The sequence below is a fragment of the Miniopterus natalensis genome, chromosome 18, assembly GCF_054644295.1.
Source record: "Miniopterus natalensis isolate mMinNat1 chromosome 18, mMinNat1.hap1, whole genome shotgun sequence".
Taxonomy (NCBI): Eukaryota; Metazoa; Chordata; class Mammalia; order Chiroptera; family Miniopteridae; genus Miniopterus; species Miniopterus natalensis.
Window position 1 is genome coordinate 39,602,399 of NC_142098.1, and position 17,080 is coordinate 39,619,478.

Consider the following 17,080-nt stretch of genomic DNA (forward strand, 5'->3'; position numbering starts at 1 on the left):
CTGTGATTGGCCGGGGCTCCAGCCAATGTCTTCAGGAACCTGGTTTGTCCGGGCCTGAGAGCGTTCGTTCCTGCTCTCCCATTGGTCCACAGAGACGATGCGTCTCTTCCCATTGGACAGGGCGGGACCCAGACGTGATCACCGCGGGCCGCCGGAGACCTCAGCGCTGGCGGCTCTGAACCCCAAGCTAATCTGCTCTCTCCCCCCCAGGGTGACTTAGGGAGCCCCCTGATGTGCCAGGGTTCCTTGCAAGGCCTGGTGTCCTCCAATTATTTCCCTTGTCGACCACCCTTCGACCCGGTCATCTACACCCGTGTCTGCAGGTACAGCAAGTGGATATATGAAACCATGAGAAAGAATTCCTAATCTCCAAACTCCCCTCTCTCGGTCCCTGTGCCCTGAACAGGAACTTCACAGAAATAAAGACATTCATGACTTACAGCCATATTTGACTTGACCATTTTTTTCAAAGTCACATTCAAACCTCAACAATATTCTACTAAAAAATTAAAATTAGGGGCAGAGAGGATCAATGGGGGACATCTAATACTTTCAACAATAAAGATTAAAAAAATTTTTTTAAATTAAAGTTAACAAAAATCTATCAGCAAAACAAACAAACACAAAAACCTCAGTGCTGATAAAGATGCGGTGAGACCCGCAGCTTCCGCCACAATTTTTATGGAAAGCAGCTGGGCAAGGTGAGTCCAGAGTCTTATTCAACAGTTTTGACCTAGTAATTCTACTAAATCCAAAATGTTGGGTAAGGTTTGAATTTATCACAACATTGTCACAGCAAAACAGTGGGAACACTGAACATGTCTCAAATTATTGAATTGTTTATGTAAACAGTAAACTGATGTAGGACAAGATACTAACAAAGCTGTTCAGGATAATAATTATGCACAATTGTTAGTGTAATGCAAAAATGTGTATGCTATTTGATCTTAAATGAAAACAAGGAAGATACAAAACTATATATGCTTCCTGGCCCATGTGGCTCATGGTTAGAGCATTGGTCCAAGCACCAAAGGGTCACAGGTTCAATTTCTGGTCAAGGGCACTATACCTGGGTTGCGGGTTCGCTCCTCAGCCCCGATGGGGTCACATGCAAGAGGCAACCAGTGGATGTGTCTCTCTCACATCATGTTTCCTCTCGCTCTCTCTCTACCTCCTCCCCCCTCCTTTCCACTCTCTAAAAAGCAGTGGAAAGAATATCCTCAGGTAAGGTTTAACAACAACAAATGTATATGCATGTGATCCTCACCATATAAAATGAAATATTCACAGAATAAAATCTGAAAGAGCATGTACCAAACTGCATGTGGACGTAGCCATGGGGTATCTCCTTCCTTCCATTTCCCTTTCTGTGCCTGTGCCCTTTTAGAACCTGAAAAATACGGGTGGGAACCTCTGAAGAGCTAAGGTTGGGGAGAGGAGACCTTAAGAGAGAGACAGGAAAAGAAAATGTAATTGATTTTGAACCCTAACTCTGCCTCCTGCCCCCACTGATACAATGGAGTGTTTCTCTACATTTCCCAGGCTCAGTTTTCCCATTCCATAAAACGAGAGAGAGAGAGAGAGAGGGAAGAAGAAAGGGAAGAAGGAAAACAGAAAGGCCTATTTCATAAGTGTGCAAAAGGGTGTGAAAATGGTTCTGAAGGCCAATTGTTTCTAACTTTCTGGATTTACTTCCCTGTCTTTCAATAACATCTTCCCACTTCTTGTGAAGCTGTCCCCTCATATCTTTTTGGTGAAACTGCTTATACTTCTCTAAGCCCTCCCACCCTTTGGGAATAGATACATGGCCCAGGCTAAAGTAACAAGAGCACGGTCTCTTCCCAGGAAATAATGATTGATTTAAGGGGAGGGATCTGTTCAAGCTGGACCAATCAGAGTTCTTCCCTGGGATTAATATCAAGATGCCAGGAGTAGGAGGTCATTGTTTTTGCTGGGTTTGCTTAACTGGGTCTATCTGTAGCTGCTATGTTCCCTCCAAATCTACAGAGGCTAGAATGAGATACACAAGAGATGAGGAACAGCTGAGAGATGTGGGAGAGGGAAACAGAGGCAGAGAGAGGCGGGCAGAGTGAGAGAGAGTGTCCCAGAAAGACAAAAAGGGGTGCTGACTGACTTAAGTTACCATTTAAACAACTTGAGACTCCTGTACCCATGCTACTTCCTCTGTCATCATGGAGCCATGCCCACAGGCTTCTTAGCCACCTGTGAATCCAACCTCTCTTATGCATAAGCCAGTTTGAACTGAGGCTCTGACACTTATATTCCATAGGTGCCTGACTAAGGCTGAAATAAGCTCCCTGTCTATGTGAGTCCTTCAGGGTTTTGTCTATGTTTTGTCCTCTGATCCTCTGCCAGATGCCACAGTCCACAATTCTATCCCTGAGTTTTCTGTTGACCTTGGACAAGCCCCTTCACTGCCTTGACCTCACCCACCCACCCACTTAATACCAGAAACCAATCTTCAAGTCCTCTCTGGTTTATATTCCACTGGGGACATTTAAATATTACCTAGATGTTAGGTGATATGAAGGAATTATTCTTAACTCTGTATGGTGTGATAAGTTTGTTGTGTTTGTTGTAGAAGACTTCACTTGGGGTGGTAAACACACAATACAATATACAGATGATATATTGTAGAATTGTATACCTGAAACCTATATATTTTTATTAACTAATATCACCCTCTTCTACCTCCCCCCTTCCCCCTGGCAATCACCATACTGTTGTCTGTGTCCATGAGTCTTTTTTTTTCTTTGTTTAATCCCTTCACTCTTCTCCTCCAGCCCCTAATCCCTTCCCCTCTGACAGCTGTCAGTCTATTCTCTGTATCCACAAGTCTGCCTCCACTATGTTAGCTTATTTTGTTCATTGGATTCCACATATAAGTGAAATCATGTGGTATTTGTCTTTCTCTGACTGGCTTATTTCATTTAGCATAATGCTCTCCAGGTCCATCCATGCTGTCACAAAGGGTAAGATTTTTCCTTTTTTACGGGTGAGTAGTATTTCATTGTATAAATGTACTGCAGCCTTTTTATCCACTCATGTGCTGATGGGCACTTGGGCTGCTTCCAAATCTCAACTATTCTTTAGGTTGGGATGAGCCTTGGGTAGCCTCTGCAGGCACACATCCCTGGCACCAGGGATTTAGTGTCTGGCATAAAAGGCTTCCTCCCAACTTCTGGTATTAGGGGACTTTCCTGGAGGTCAGGGAGGCCCCTTGGGGAGAATCACTCCATCCACAATTCTCATAGAACTTGACTCTAAATACCCACTGATTGGATAGGGTTGGTCACCTGACCAGAATGCAGTTGAACCATTGGCCATTCAGTGACCTATGATGTGGCTGAAGGAGAAAAATTGAACTGGACCAATTGGATTTTCTTTCATGAAAATACTATCTGAGAAATCCTGGGAGCTCTGGCCAGGTAGCTCAGTTGTTTAGAGCGTTGTCCCATACCCCAAGGTTGGGGGTTCGATCCCCAGTTGTGGCACATACAAGAAGCAACCAATGAATGCACAAATGAGTGGAACAACAAATCTCTCAATAAATAAATAAATTCTGGGAGAATGGAGCAGTTGATGGTTGAAGGTAGAGTGGAAAGGTTATGAAGTAGAGCGAGAAATGGAGGGCATGAGGGAGCAGACACTATGAAAACGCAGAAGCAGTAGAGAAAGGAGTTATAGTGTCCAATAGGTGAGTTAAATGGTTGTTAGCAAGAAAGTCATAGAATGTACTGGAAGAGCCAGGAGATGGACGTAGAGGAGAGCCAGTCTCCACCTTGCTGCAATTTATTTATAGCCTCACAACAATTACCCACTCTACATACATCTTTCCCAACAACTGTCCCAAATTTCCTCTTCTCTACACTTCAATTTGGACACCGGCACCAATGTGCCCTTGCATCCTTCTACCAGAGCAATTGATCCCTGACGGCTCTAAGTTGTGAGAAAGATTGCTGTTTCTCCTGTAGGAACAAAAATCGGCCTTTTAGACTTCTGAGGGCTGTCTTCACCTGGGTGGTGGTTTATGGGTATTCATGATTGCATATTTAAGCTGTCAATATACTTCCTCCGCCCTACTCTGCGTATCTCAAAATTTTAACAATGGGGGAAGAAGAATCTCCCCTCAAAGGGTAAAAACACTTTCACTGCTCAGGAAAAGGAAACATAAATTCTTTCAAGCCTGACTTTCACAGGAAAGGCCATTGGATATTAGAAAACTCTTACATGTCTTCCATCCCCTGAAATTAGCTTTTCTTTCCTCCAAGTCCTTCCAAGTAAAAGGGGTCCCTTCAGGCAGTGGTGATGGCCAGAGTGGCCACGGGGTCCTGGTCTCTCTAGAGCTCCTGCCAAGCCTCCCATCAGAGCACAGATCCTGTCCCTCCACCCCTCCCAGCAGGGCCAAAGCAAGACAGGCAAAGAGCCAGGCCATAGTTTTGGGTTTATTGAGGGGGATCCAAAGCTTGTCCTAGGCTAAGCTCCTGCTGCCCATGGTCTTCTTGATCCAATCCAGGTAGCGGCAGAGGTTGGTGTAGACGCCAGGTTTCTGGGGCTGCCCACAGGGGTCCGATCCCCAGGATGTGATACCTTGGAGAACGCCACCACACACCAGTGGGCCCCCGGAATCACCCTGCGGGGAGGGGGTAGGGGGACAGTTTCACCTACGATGCCCAGCTGTGCTCAGCATTTAGCACCAGCTCTGTACCATGATTGGTCCGCTCCAGCCACTGGGGATAAGAGCATTGTCCCCTGGTTCCAACCCTTGGCTAGGATGAGGGAGAGGTTGAGAGAGAGGGGTGGGGCCTTCCACATACAAGAGAACAGACAGATCATGTAAGGACCACGAGGGAAATCCTGGCCAATGAGAGAAGAGAATGCTCTGGAGGGTCCAATCTAGAGAGAAGACATCAGGACCTGAGCTGATGTGTCCTCCATTCTTGGCTTTTGGTGAACGGATCACTGAATCCAGTTACCAAACACAGGAGAAAGGAGCAGGGTTCTGTGGACACACACACACACACACACACACACACACGCACACACACGCACAGGACAACTGCAGGAAACTCTGAGGGAAGAAACCATTGTCTCTAAGAACCATCCAGAGAAATTGGTTTCAAGGCAGGATCAGTGATGGAATGACTAATGACCGTGTTCCTGGCCAATGGGGAAGAAGCAGTGGAGCATTGTCTTCAGGGTCCAATCATTGGCAAAGGGGGTGAGGCTTCCACGAAGGGGACAAAGCCAGGAAGAGCCCTGAGGACGGAACGGAACGGCAGCCAGTAGGAAAGAGAGTGTTATATCTATGGCAAACCCCAAGATCTGTCACTTGGGGACCGGGCGTCTTTGAAGGAGCACTGAATTCCATGACACCACTCTCTGGAAAACTGGGAAGAGAGCGTTGCTCCCCAAGAAACCAATCCCAGGAGCAGGCAGCTGTGCTGGGGACCCAGTCAGGTGCCAAACCAAAGTGGCCGACTAGCTGGTTGATGGCAGAGTGGGCACAAGTGTCAGGAAGGGAGTGGAAGGTTGTGTGTCCTCTGGCCTCAGCCCCTCTCCTTCGTGGAAATGTCCTCTCACCCCCTTCACGACTCCCTCTCTGAACCTCATCCTGCAGACAGGGGTGTCCATAAAAACAACGACTATTCAAGGCTTCTTGTTCCCATGCTGTGTGACCTGCAGGGAGAGTATGGCCTTCTCTGAATCTTCTTCCCCCTTTACAGAGATGGGAACAACCTCTCTGAGCGCTAACCTTTCAGGGTCACCCGCTGCCATGCCTCCAGCCTCTACAGGGGTCAAGGAGGAGGGGAGGAAGGGGTTTCAGGTTGGTTAATGCAGAAGTAACTTTGATCAGTTAATTAGGAAGTCACTCACCTGGCACGAGTCAGCCCCGCTGCTGTCACCTGCACAGATCATACCCTCTGTGACTTTCCCAGGGTAGACATCTTCACACCGCTTCTGGGGAAAGATTTCTACATCTGCACAGTTGAGGGTCTCAGGAAAATTCTCTGGGGGTGGGAGAGGGGGTAGATAGAGGTTGTAAGTTCCCAGAGAGAGCAACCTTGTCCCTCTATCCCTGTCTGGATGTAAGAATCAGGGGGCTGGAGGAGTTGGAGGTGCCCCCTTGTGGCACATCTGTCCCACTTTCTCTAGTCTTCCCACCCCCAGACCACTAGGTTCTCAATCTCAGCTAAATCCTACTTCTCCCAACAGTCACCTCCTCCTAGAAGCCTTCTCTGACCATCTTAATTAAAACACCACACCTCTGAGACTCCCTGTCTTCCTACCATCCACGATATTTCAATACAGCCCTTAACTCTAGCTCGTATTTCATGTTATATGTATGTGTTCATTGCCCATTTCCCCCACCTGGCGTGCAACTCTGTAAGGACAGGACTCATACAGCACAGCACCTGGAGCTGCCAGATCCTCACAAGTAAGTGTTGAGTTAATGACTGGAGCCCGGCGTGGCTCAGCTGTTGAGCATCAACCTATGATCCAGGAGATCGAGGTTCGATTCCCGGTCAGGGCACATGTCAAGGTTGCGGGCTCCATCCGCAGCAGGGAGCGTGCAGGAGGCAGCCGATCAATGACTCTCATCACTGATGTTTCTGTCTCTCTCTCCCTCCCTCTCCCTTCCTCTCTCTCTGAAATAAACAAAAATATATTTTAAAAAAGAAGAATTAACGGCTGGAATTGGAATTCATCTTTCTTGTTAGCCTTTGAGCAACAGATTTGAGGGGGGAAATGTCTATCTGGCACCTTTAGGAGCCAGAAGCTATATGTTCACATCTTCACACAGCTTTCGAAAGGAGGGATGGATGGACTCATTCATTTCATCTTCACTCATCCACATAATCATCCAACAAATATTTTCTGAGCACCCCTGTGAGCACTAGGAACACCTAATGAATAAAATACATGTAACACGAGCCCTTATGGAGCTTAAAAGTCTATCAGTTAGTTTTCCTCATTTTGCAGATGAGGAAGGTGAGGCTGAGAGATCGGACCTGCTTGGTGCACAAGCAGGTGGGTTTCCACAGCCTTCCCCGGTCTCCTTAGAAGTGAGAGTCGGACAGGCAGGGACCTGAATCCTGGCTGTGCCGCTTCCTGGTGAGTCACACCGCCTCTCTGAGCTGAGCCCCAACTTCTTCACTGTGAGGCAGGACAAGGGGCTACCTGGTCTCCAAAGTCCCAAAGGGAGGACATCAGTGGAGGTCCAGAGTTTCTGGTCCCGAGTGAGGAGGGAGCTGGGAACCTAGACAGTGGGTCTTGGGATAGGAGGGGCCTGGACTGTGAGTAACCTGGCATCAGTATTAACGGTACAAGAGGAAAAAAGGGATGGGAAGTCTGGTTTTTTGAGCCACTGCAAATCCGTTGTATCCCATGTCTATTTTTTAAAAATATGTCTTTATTGATTTCAGAGAGAGGAAGGGAGAGGGAGAGAGAGAGAGAAACCTCAATGATGAGAGAGTCATCGATCAGCTGCCTCCTGCACGCCCCCTGCTGGGGATGGAGCCCGCAACCTGGACTTGTGCCCAGACCAGGAATCCAACCACAATCACCTGGATCCTAGGTCGATGCTCAACCGCTGAGCCACGCTGGCTGGGCTGTGTCCCAAGTCTACTAATGAGATTATATAAAATCCTGCACAACGGAGCTCTCGTAACATGGTACCCTCCACCGTAAAGGAGGGATGTATTCATTCATTCATTCATTCATTCATTCATCCATCCATATTTCTGAGCCCCGCTTAACAATGTGTTACTTTGCCTTCTTTCTCCCAGCACTCTTGCTAATGTTCTGGCCTTCAAGGTTTCTAACGTGGGCCACTTGTGAACTGCAACCCCATCATTTTTCCCTCCTCAGCTCCTTTTAGGGGTAGAGTTTTGCCAATGGTTTGGGGTCCACTGGGCAAACCAGCTCCTCCTTCCCTCCAACTACCTTCGGGGCTGGTGACAGTGCCCCAGCCCGAGATGGTGCACTTCTGGCCAACTTGAGGGCAGTGATCTGTCAGATTGATGGGCTTCACTGTGGGCCCTCTGGATGCTGGATCACGTAGCCGAAGGAGCATCAGGTCATGGCTGTGGTCGTCGTTGTTGCCGTTGTAGCAGGGGTGTGGGATGGACTGGGCCACAGCCTTTTCTTGCGCTGGCCCGTTCTTGTCCTTCAGGCTCTGCTCTCCCAAGTGGACCGTGTACCTCCTGTGATGATGGGGTTAGTGTGGGACCCAGCCCCATCATTACAGCTCCCTCATATCCCAGAGTCCAGGCCCCCAGCTGCCCCTCCCTCAACCCAGGAGTCCAGGCCCCGAGCTCCCTCTTCTCTCAGACCTCCTCTCTTAGAGGCCTGACCCAGCTCTCTCTTTCGCAAGGCAAATCAGCAGCCCCTGCTTTCACCAGGCCCAGCCCTCCTCTGCCCCAGGCACCCACTCACGGTTTTTTACAGTGGGCTGCCGTGAGGACCCAGTAGTCATCTATGAGGACACCCCCGCATAACAGCTGGCTGCCCTGAAACAAGGCCGTCTGCCAGGGCTGCGAACTGGGCTCGCACTTCTGACCCCCCAGCACCTTGTTCTCCTGTGCCCTCCAGTGTCCCGCAGCAGGAGGGAGAGAGTTGGGTCGCCACCCCTGGGACACTGTAGGGGGATGAGGGAGGAGGAGTGAAAGAAAACCACTGTGGGTTCAGAGGGACACACCCCAGGTTCTTGGCCTGCCTCCTCGTGTACTCACACACCCTCACATGTGGGGCCCCGGCTTGCACATGCTTCCAAGCGCATACACACATACATTCATTGAAGCCCATGAGTCATCACACAGAATCACACACCGGAGCATGCTCCCACATGCTCCCACACGCGTCCACATGCTCCTGCACTCTCCTGTGCATCTGCAGCCCTCAGCAGGTGGCCCGGAAGGCTTGATGTGCTCAATCAAATGTGTAGCGTCACCTGACACACTCCTACCTGCTGCCCCCAGGAAAAGCCAGCCCACAGGAGCCCCCACATGCGATCACACTCCACACATCCGACACCCCACCTCGGGTGCCCACACAGCCCCCATGGCCTGCACCCACGCCACCGGTGCCTTGTGGGCCTCCTTACCTGCGCAGGCTTCCAACAGCAGGAGCAGGACTATCCAGGTGCGCATTGCAGCAGGTGGTGGGTGTCCCTGGCTGGGGCCTGGGGGAGCGCAGCTGAGAGGGGTGGGGAGGAGCCTGCAGTCCTGGTAGGATGTTGGGATTGGGGAGGGAGCAGTGCATCCAAAGCTGTTCTTCGGGGTCCTGAAGAAGGAAGGAGCTGGGACCCAGATTCTTGGATCTGAGGTGGGAAGGGGCAGGGCCCCAGGTTCCTGAGCCTGAGGAGGGAGGGCACTGGGGGGGTCTGGATTTCTACTTTCCCAGGAGGAGAAAGTTACTATCCTGTACCCCTCCTGAATCTTGGGGAAGGAGGCTGGAGCTCAGATTCCCAGGTCTTGAGAAAGGAAGGAATCTGAGGTTAAAGTCCTGACCTGAAGGAGGAGGGGCCCCAGGTCCAGATGCCAGCGTCTGAGAATTTAGAGTCCGGGGGGCGGGGTCACCTACTGATTCGGACCGAGAGGAAGAGGTCCCAAGGCTTCAACTCCGCCTGGTACAGGAACCTGGGGCCTTTTAACTGGGAATCCCCGCCTCCTGCTCCGCCCCCTCGGGCACCTGCGCTGACCCAGCACCCCTGGGCTTGACTGAGGAGAGGCTGAGGGGCTGGAGGGAAATTAGTGAGCGAGGAGGGGCTGGTATCTCGGGTTCACAGGCCAGGGAGGGGAGCTCAGAGCTGTGACTCCTGGGTCTGAAGCAGAAAGGACTGGGGGCTCCGACGTCTGGGTCTGCGGGAGGAGGGAGCTGGGGGCCCTGAATCCTGGGTCTGAGAGGAGGGGGCGGGATCCTTGACCCCTGGTCTGAATGAAGAGGGGGCGGGAGCCTGGACTCCTGCATACCAGGGAGGAGAGGGTTTGGGGCCTGGGCTTTGGGACTGAGGGAGAAGGGGGGGGGGGATGCTGCCAGTAGCCCCGAATAGAAGACAGGCGAGTCTTCTTGGTCAGGACATCTGAGGGCGGGTCACCCTGTCCTCTGAGAGGCACGGATCTGGGAAGGCAGGTTTGGGAGGCACCTTGACCTTGTTTCTCCTTCCCCTGGGGGCGACGGGACCAGAGTGAGCAAAACCCACTAGGCTTGCTGCAACAGGGCCGATGGAGACAGACTGCAGGCAGGACCGATTAAGGGCTCAAGGGACGTTCCACCGCGGTGGCGGCTCCCTCCGGGCCCTCCACCGCCCATCCGCGGCCCTTGCTCCATTCCACAACGCGGGCGAAAGCAGAAAGGGCTCCGCGCCTTTATTGCAAAATCATCGTGGGATCTGAAGACATCGAGACCCTCCCCTGGGCTTCTCCCGGACGGTCCGGGGCAGGATTCAAACCCAGGACACGCCTAAGGCGGGGCCGCGAGGGGCGGAGCCAGAGCCTGCGTGCGTTCCCCGGGGGAGCCCGCCGCGCCCTGACGTCACGGGGCGGGGCCTCTGGCGAATAAGGCGGGGCCGCGCGGGGCGGAGTCCAGCGGGGACGTCTCATTGGGCGCAGCCCGAGGGGCGGGGCCACCTGGCCGTGCGTGTCTGGGCGGAGACGCCAGGTGGCGGTGCGCAGGTGGGGCGGGGTCTCGGGGGAGTCGCGGAGAGTCCTGCGGCTCCATCCAGACGGGGCGGAGCCTAAACTCCAGGAAGCTTCTCGCGGACAGCTGAGGACAAGGGTGGAGCCCTCCGAGGCCGCAGCCCCCGCCCTGCGCCCACCCTCCGCCTTCGGTCGCCCACGCGAGGGCTCAGTTTTCCTTCATCGTCTTTTTGATCCAGTGCACGTAGTGACACACGCTGCTATAGACGGCGGGGCGCCGCGGTCTGGAGCAGGGCTCCGAGCCCCCCGACACCACACCTGCCAGAGTCCCATGGCAAATCAGCGGGCCCCCGGAGTCACCCTGTGCACGGGAAAAGAGCGGAGAAAGTGTTGAGCCAGGCTAATTATGACATTTCACAGACCACTCCCTCCTGGGGACCCCCCCCCCCGTTTCTAATTCCTCTGAAACCCAGACATTCAGGTCTCCCATCCTTCCTCCCTCAGACCCAGGAGTAAAAACTTATAGCCTCCACTTCTCCCTTGGACCTAGCATTCTGGGCCCCTAGCACCCTCTCCCCCCAGGACTTAGAGTCCAGACTCCCCCAGTTCCCTCCTCTTTTAGATCCAGAAATCCTGATGCTGGCCCCAAACTCTCCCAGGACCCAGGTGTCCCAGGAAGATACCCACCCTCCACCTCCTCCCCAGAGTAGATCTCACCTGGCAGGAGCCCCGGCCCCCCTGCCACAGGCCCGCACAGAGCATGTGCTTGGAGATCTGGCCTGGATATGCCCGATGGCAGAGTCTAGGCTCCAGGATGCTGATGTTGGCACACTGCAGCGTGAGCGGGTACTCCACTGTCGGGAAAGGGGTCATAGAGGATCAGCAGCTGTACCCATCTCACTCAGCACCCTCCCACCCATTTCTTAAGGAGAATCCATGGAGCCATCACATATGATTCACTAAGATAGAAACAAGAGACAGAGACAGAAGCATAGCATGAAAGAGACACAGATGTATATGAAGAGGGAGAGAAACAGAAAGGTGCAGGGAGCCACGAGGCACGTATATAATCTACATGGAGAAAAATAAAGGCCATGGCAGGAGCTAGAGACCTCTTAAGGGGAAAGCAATTCTCAGAGGAGGCCATGAAGAAATAGAAATGGGCCCAGAGATATCCACGGAGAAGGCCATGAGTTATAGGGGAGGAGACATTTATAGGGAGATGGTCATTGATACTGACAGAGATAAAGACTTAGAGATACTTGGTAGAGATAGAGGGAGTTCAGCATAGAGAGATAGATATGGATATAAATATACATTTATCCATGTATATAGTGCATGGGTGCAAACTCAGATGCATACAGGGGCTTGATTGGTAAATAGAAGTGGGATGCTGGGCACTGTTGTGATTTGGTCTGCAGGGGGCCACCTCCCCTCTCTCTATCCAACAAAGGTTGCTCTTTGAAGAATGTGAGTGGGAGCCTTGGCTTTTATGTAAAATCTCTCAGGTTTTAGATGTTGGCAACAGCAATTCAGACATGTTTTTTGAGACATTTTGAAATCCAGCACTTATGTGGGGAGCCAGATTTGGCTAATAGCTTGTTAATTTGTGACTCTGAGAGATGTAGGCCTTATCTGGATTCTGCGATACATATATTTTCACATTTAAACATCCTGAAATCAAGATGTGTCTTCCAGTAAATGGTGTCACACAAGGATCAATGGGACCTCACCCCCCCCATTCAGTGGATTGTGAAATAATTATGCACCTTATAATTTATAGCACCTTAGATTTGATGGAATATATAGCTGGAGAGATAGATCAATAGATAGAGGATAGAGATGAAAAGGCAGAGACAGAGAAGGAGGAGGGATTTAGACCCTCAGCATGAGATGTAAGGGAATGTGTCATGGACAAGGCTGTACCCATGGGGCTGGACACAGCCCCCCAGCCTGAGATGAGGCACTGGGTGCCTGGGGAGACACAGGTCTGGCTGAAGTTGAGGGGCTGCACGGCAGGTCCCAGGCGTGCCTTCCTGGGCAGACGGATCAGCATGATGTCATTGTTGTGATCTTGAGCTCTAAGGTCCTGGTTGAACCCAGGGTGGGGGAAGAAGTCCGTGACCCGGAACAGCTGTTCTGGGCCCTCCCATTTCCAGAGGTGATGCTCCCCGAGGCGGACCCACAGATACCTGCTGGGACAGGTCTCAGGGGTCAAAATGAGTATCCACCAGGGTATTGTGTGACTCTCCACAAGCTACATATCCTCTCTGGGCCCCCATCATATGAGTGACCCAAGAGTGCTGTATGATTTTAAGCAAGGCAAATACCCTCTCTGGGCCCCTGAGCCACACTCCATCCCTTTGTCTGCCTGTGTTTTTGTAGCTCTATCTCCAAAACTCACACTCTTTCCTAGGTCCATGCCAACAGAGCCACCTGCTTCCTTGCCCCACCTGGTGCATTGTTGGTGACCTGTGTCCCCTGGAACTGTGTAGGCACATGGGGGCTCCACCTACAACACAGAAAGAGCCAACACCCCTGCCTCCACAGGTTTGGTGGCTTCTGTGGGGAGTGACTATGTGTCTTCCAATTTGTATGCAGGAAGTTGATGAGATATGGAAAATCCCCAAGTTTGGGGTCATCTGTGGCCTTGGGCTTTTCCTGTCTGCCATATCTCTAACCCCTCAATGCATTTCCTCCTGAGGTGTAACCCCAACCCTTCTAACCAGTTCTAGTTCACTTGTTCTTCTCTGGGTCCATGCCCTGGACAGCTAGGGACCTTCTAGGAGTCTCCATATCCACCCCCAGTCTCTGACCTCTCACATTAGGGACCAGGCTAATGACTGAGAGCTTCGGGTTTGAGGAGCATGAAGTTATTTCTATCTCTGTACCCCTCTGTCACCGTGTTGCTTCTGCTCTGTGTCTGGGAAACTAGTCTTTCTCCCCTTCCCCTAACTTGTCTTTGCCCCTTAATCCCTTCTACCTCCACATCTCTTTGTTTCTCCTTCTTTGTCTTTGGGGCTGAAATCTAGCTTGGTGTACAGACCTTGAGCTGAAAGAGGCCCCATCATGGAGCAATGCATGATGGGAAATTCCCACATAGCATCCTGTAGCAGCACCTGTGCTTCATTCCTGGAGGAAAGAACACCAGACAGGATGGACAGCCCATCTTCGGAGATACGCAGACAGGATTTCTGCCTCAGGTAGATTCTAGGATTCTACTAGGGTGCCCAGAATATAAAACTCTCGTACTCTAGGAATCTAACACACTAGGAACCCACACATTCTAGAATTCTATAAGGCTTGAGTTCTAGAATGTTATGAATCCACGATTCTAATGTTCTCGATATTTCTGGATCAGAAATTCTAGGATTTTAAAATTGAGTTAAATCTAGGACTTAACGAGCCTAGAATTTTAGTATTTTTGGACAATAAGGTGAGAATGTCATCATCCTAGAATTCTATAAATCAATGATTTTGGAAATTTAAAAATAGTTGGAGACTATAGTAGAATTCTCTGAATTAAAGGTGTGGGGATTTTAAGAATCTGGAATGATAGCATTCTGGGATATTAAGTCCAGCAAATTCTAGAGGTTTATAAATATAACCTTCTAGAATTTTCTTGGTTCAAGATTCTGGAATTTTACAAATCACAGTATTCTAGGACTATGAGCATCTAGACTCAATGAACCCAGCCAGAATACTCTGAATCTAAGATTCTAGTATTGCTCTATCCAGTACAACTAGTTCAAGTAGAGATGTGTCATACATGTAAAATACATGTTTGATTTCAAAGGCTTACACAAAAAAGAGATATTCTTAGATATTTAAACATTGATTACATGTTAAAATAATACTTTGAGTATATGAAGTTAAATCTATTATTTCAATTAAATCTTCTTGTTTCTCTTTTACTTTTGCAATGTGTCTATTAGAAAACTTAAACTTACCTGGCCAACATTATAGTTCATTGGCAGGGCTGCTCTGGCCTTCTAAGATTCTAGAATTCTCTGAGGCTAATGTAGAATCTCGTGTATCCCAGATTTTAGGAGTCTACAATTCTGGATTACCCTGGATCAGAGTCTAGGCTTCTAAGAGTGTAAATTTCGAATCTTAGACTCTTAGAACCAAATTATTTAAAACTCTAGTATTAGGAAAAGTTGACTCTTTGTAGTTCTGAGTTGAACTTCTGGGAAGAGAAATAGAGGCTCAGCCCTTCTTGATTACAGTCCCTTCCACTTCTACCAGAGTCCCTTGCCCACCTCACCCTTCTCTAACCCCAGCCCCCTCCCCAGAGTGGTCACTCACGGCTTGTAGCAGTGGGCAGCTGTGAGCAGCCAACGGTCACTGATGAGGGTCGCCCCACAGAAGAGGTGGGTGCGGTAGAAGAGGCCAGCCTGCCACGGCTGCGAGTTGGGTTGGCATTCCTGAGCCCCAATGGCTCTGGTGTCGGCCCAGCTGCTCCCTGGGGGCAGGTGAGAGGCAGAGGGGTCAATGAAGAGCGAGGTGGGAGGACTGGGGAGAGATACTGTTCCTAGAGGGCAGGAACAGAAGGCTGGAGGAGCAAGGGCAATGTGGGGAGGCTGCTGGGGCCAGAGAGGGGCAGCAGGATGGACAGGATGGACAGCAGCAGCCTCACCTGCCAGGAGAGAAAGCAGAGCACAGACAAATCCCAGCTTCATGACCTCTGGGTGCCTGGGTCCTGGAGTCTGGCTCTGGTGTCCCTGCTTCTTTATGGTAAGCCATGTCATCTCCTTCCTCCTCCCTCGGGCCACCCTGTGATTAATTGGGGTTGGGAAATGTCACTGGGGGAGGAGGAATCCCTGAGGCCTTGGCTGGAGGCCTTGAGAAGGAGGCCATGCAGGAGGACCCCCTGCCAGGAAGAGCTTACTCCTTGCTGGGTCAGGGCTTGGCTAAATGGGGAGGGGGGCCTGGGATATAGAATCCTCCCGGGTGTCTCCAAAGAAGGGGCACCCTCATTCCCCATGACCTCCGGATGCAGGATCTGGGTTCAGGATATTCCATGGCCTCAAGGAGGAACAGAGTGAGGAGGAAGATCCTTAAGGCGGGGTCCTGGGGTGGAAGCAAGTTTATCTTGAATGAAGCGGTGGTGAGCTGGGACCAAGGAACAGGAGCACTGCACAGAGATCAGGCACACAGGCAGACAGGATGGGCCGAGGTGGGGAAAGACAAAGAAGTAGTTGGGAGAGGGAGGTAGAGATACAGAAAGATGCGGGAAGAGAAGACTCAGACTGAGAGGCAATGACCACAAAGGTGCTTGAGAAATATGGGCCCAATGGAATTAACCTACACTTGTCATAACCGACTACCTTCCTCACGTCCTCCAGCGCCACAAGGACCCGGGTGGCCAAGCTACCTGGGACCCAGCACTTTTCCCTCTCTCTTATTATCACCAGATCTTGGCCAAGTCCAGAGAACATTCTCTCATTTTTCAATGTCATCCATCTCCTTCCCTCTGTTGTCCTTCCCATCACCCCATTCTTGTTGCCTCTCTTCTTCTCCCTCCTCATCAGATGGGCAGCCCAGGAAGGGCCAAACCCACGTCTGACTCATCTCTCCCCAGAATCACCCAGTTTAGCCAGGGCTCACGGGAGGTTTTAGGATATGTTAATTGAATGAGTGAATGTCTTTCTCAATATCCTTCTTTTCCTGGTGAACTCCTACTCATACTTCAAGACCCAACCTAAATACCACCTCCTACAGGAAGCCTTCTCTGATTTCTCCAGGCGGAGTCCATCTCTTCCTCCCCTGAGCACTCACAACCTCTTCCACTTGCCGCAAGGCCTGATTAACAAGCTGGGCCTGGCATTCCTTGGAATGCATCCTCACAATGGTATAGCAGTTTGGAGCATGGATTCTGGACCTGGACTCCCTGGCTCCGAATCTCAACACAGGCAATTATTAGGTGTGTGAACTTGAGCAGGTCACTGGGCATCTCCCGGTGGCTCTATCTAATGAGTAGCAATAGTAACCGGAGTTGTAAGGGGATAAGTGAATTCACACTTCTGAAGCATGACAGTGTCTGGCACATTGTAAGCATTCCAAAAATATGTCTGTCCATCTCCCCCAGAGCCCCGCACTGCCTCCCATGACTGGAGTTGTCCTACTCCCTGTCTACACAAGCAGGTCTTGAGACCAAGGGCTGAACACCCACTACTTGCTAAGTGCCATCCTAACTGCTTTAAGAACATCTTGATAGCTACCTTTATGGACTGGTTACCCTCTGCCTGGCAGTCAGGTAAGCACTGCACCTATACTCTCTCACTTGCTTCTCACAGGAGTCTTCCCAAACTCAATGTCACAGGAAGTGGGGAGGGAAATTGAGGTAGCGCATTCAAGTAATTTGGTCAAGGTCAAACAGTACGTGATAGAAACACATTTCCTTCTGAAACCGGTGA

General features: G+C 50.7%; 2 protein-coding genes across 2 annotated transcripts; both read right to left on the reverse strand.

The window, feature by feature from the left end:
• Positions 1–4,492: 4,492 nt before the first annotated feature.
• LOC107531775 (kallikrein-8) lies at positions 4,493–10,743 on the reverse strand. The gene is made up of 6 exons (XM_087827452.1): positions 10,572–10,743; positions 9,133–9,205; positions 8,461–8,625; positions 7,969–8,228; positions 5,899–6,032; positions 4,493–4,654 (listed from the first exon to the last, which is right to left on the reverse strand). Exons 1-6 carry the CDS (start codon positions 10,741–10,743, stop codon positions 4,493–4,495), a joined length of 966 nt encoding a protein of 321 aa, XP_087683578.1.
• A 126-nt stretch (positions 10,744–10,869) lies between these two features.
• On the reverse strand, positions 10,870–15,412 carry KLK9 (kallikrein related peptidase 9). The gene is made up of 5 exons (XM_016205973.2): positions 15,301–15,412; positions 14,970–15,126; positions 12,588–12,853; positions 11,379–11,515; positions 10,870–11,022 (listed from the first exon to the last, which is right to left on the reverse strand). The coding sequence occupies exons 1-5, from the start codon at positions 15,410–15,412 to the stop codon at positions 10,870–10,872; spliced, it is 825 nt and encodes a 274-aa protein (XP_016061459.2).
• Positions 15,413–17,080: the final 1,668 nt, after the last annotated feature.

Excerpts from the sequence above, each read along its gene's own strand:
- KLK9 (XM_016205973.2), bottom strand. The coding sequence starts at position 15,412 with ATGACATGGCTTACCATAAAGAAGCAGGGACACCAGAGCCAGACTCCA. Across the intron at positions 15,127-15,300 it reads TCTGCTTTCTCTCCTGGCAG|GGAGCAGCTGGGCCGACACC; the intron begins GTGAGGCTGCTG and ends ACCTGCCCCCAG. Across the intron at positions 11,516-12,587 it reads GGCTGTGTCCAGCCCCATGG|TGGAGTACCCGCTCACGCTG; the intron begins GTACAGCCTTGT and ends CTTTCCCGACAG.
- LOC107531775 (XM_087827452.1), bottom strand. The coding sequence starts at position 10,743 with ATGGAGCCGCAGGACTCTCCGCGACTCCCCCGAGACCCCGCCCCACCT. Across the intron at positions 8,229-8,460 it reads GCAGCCCACTGTAAAAAACC|GAGGTACACGGTCCACTTGG; the intron begins GTGAGTGGGTGC and ends CCATCATCACAG. Across the intron at positions 6,033-7,968 it reads CACTGTCACCAGCCCCGAAG|AGAATTTTCCTGAGACCCTC; the intron begins GTAGTTGGAGGG and ends TCCCACCCCCAG.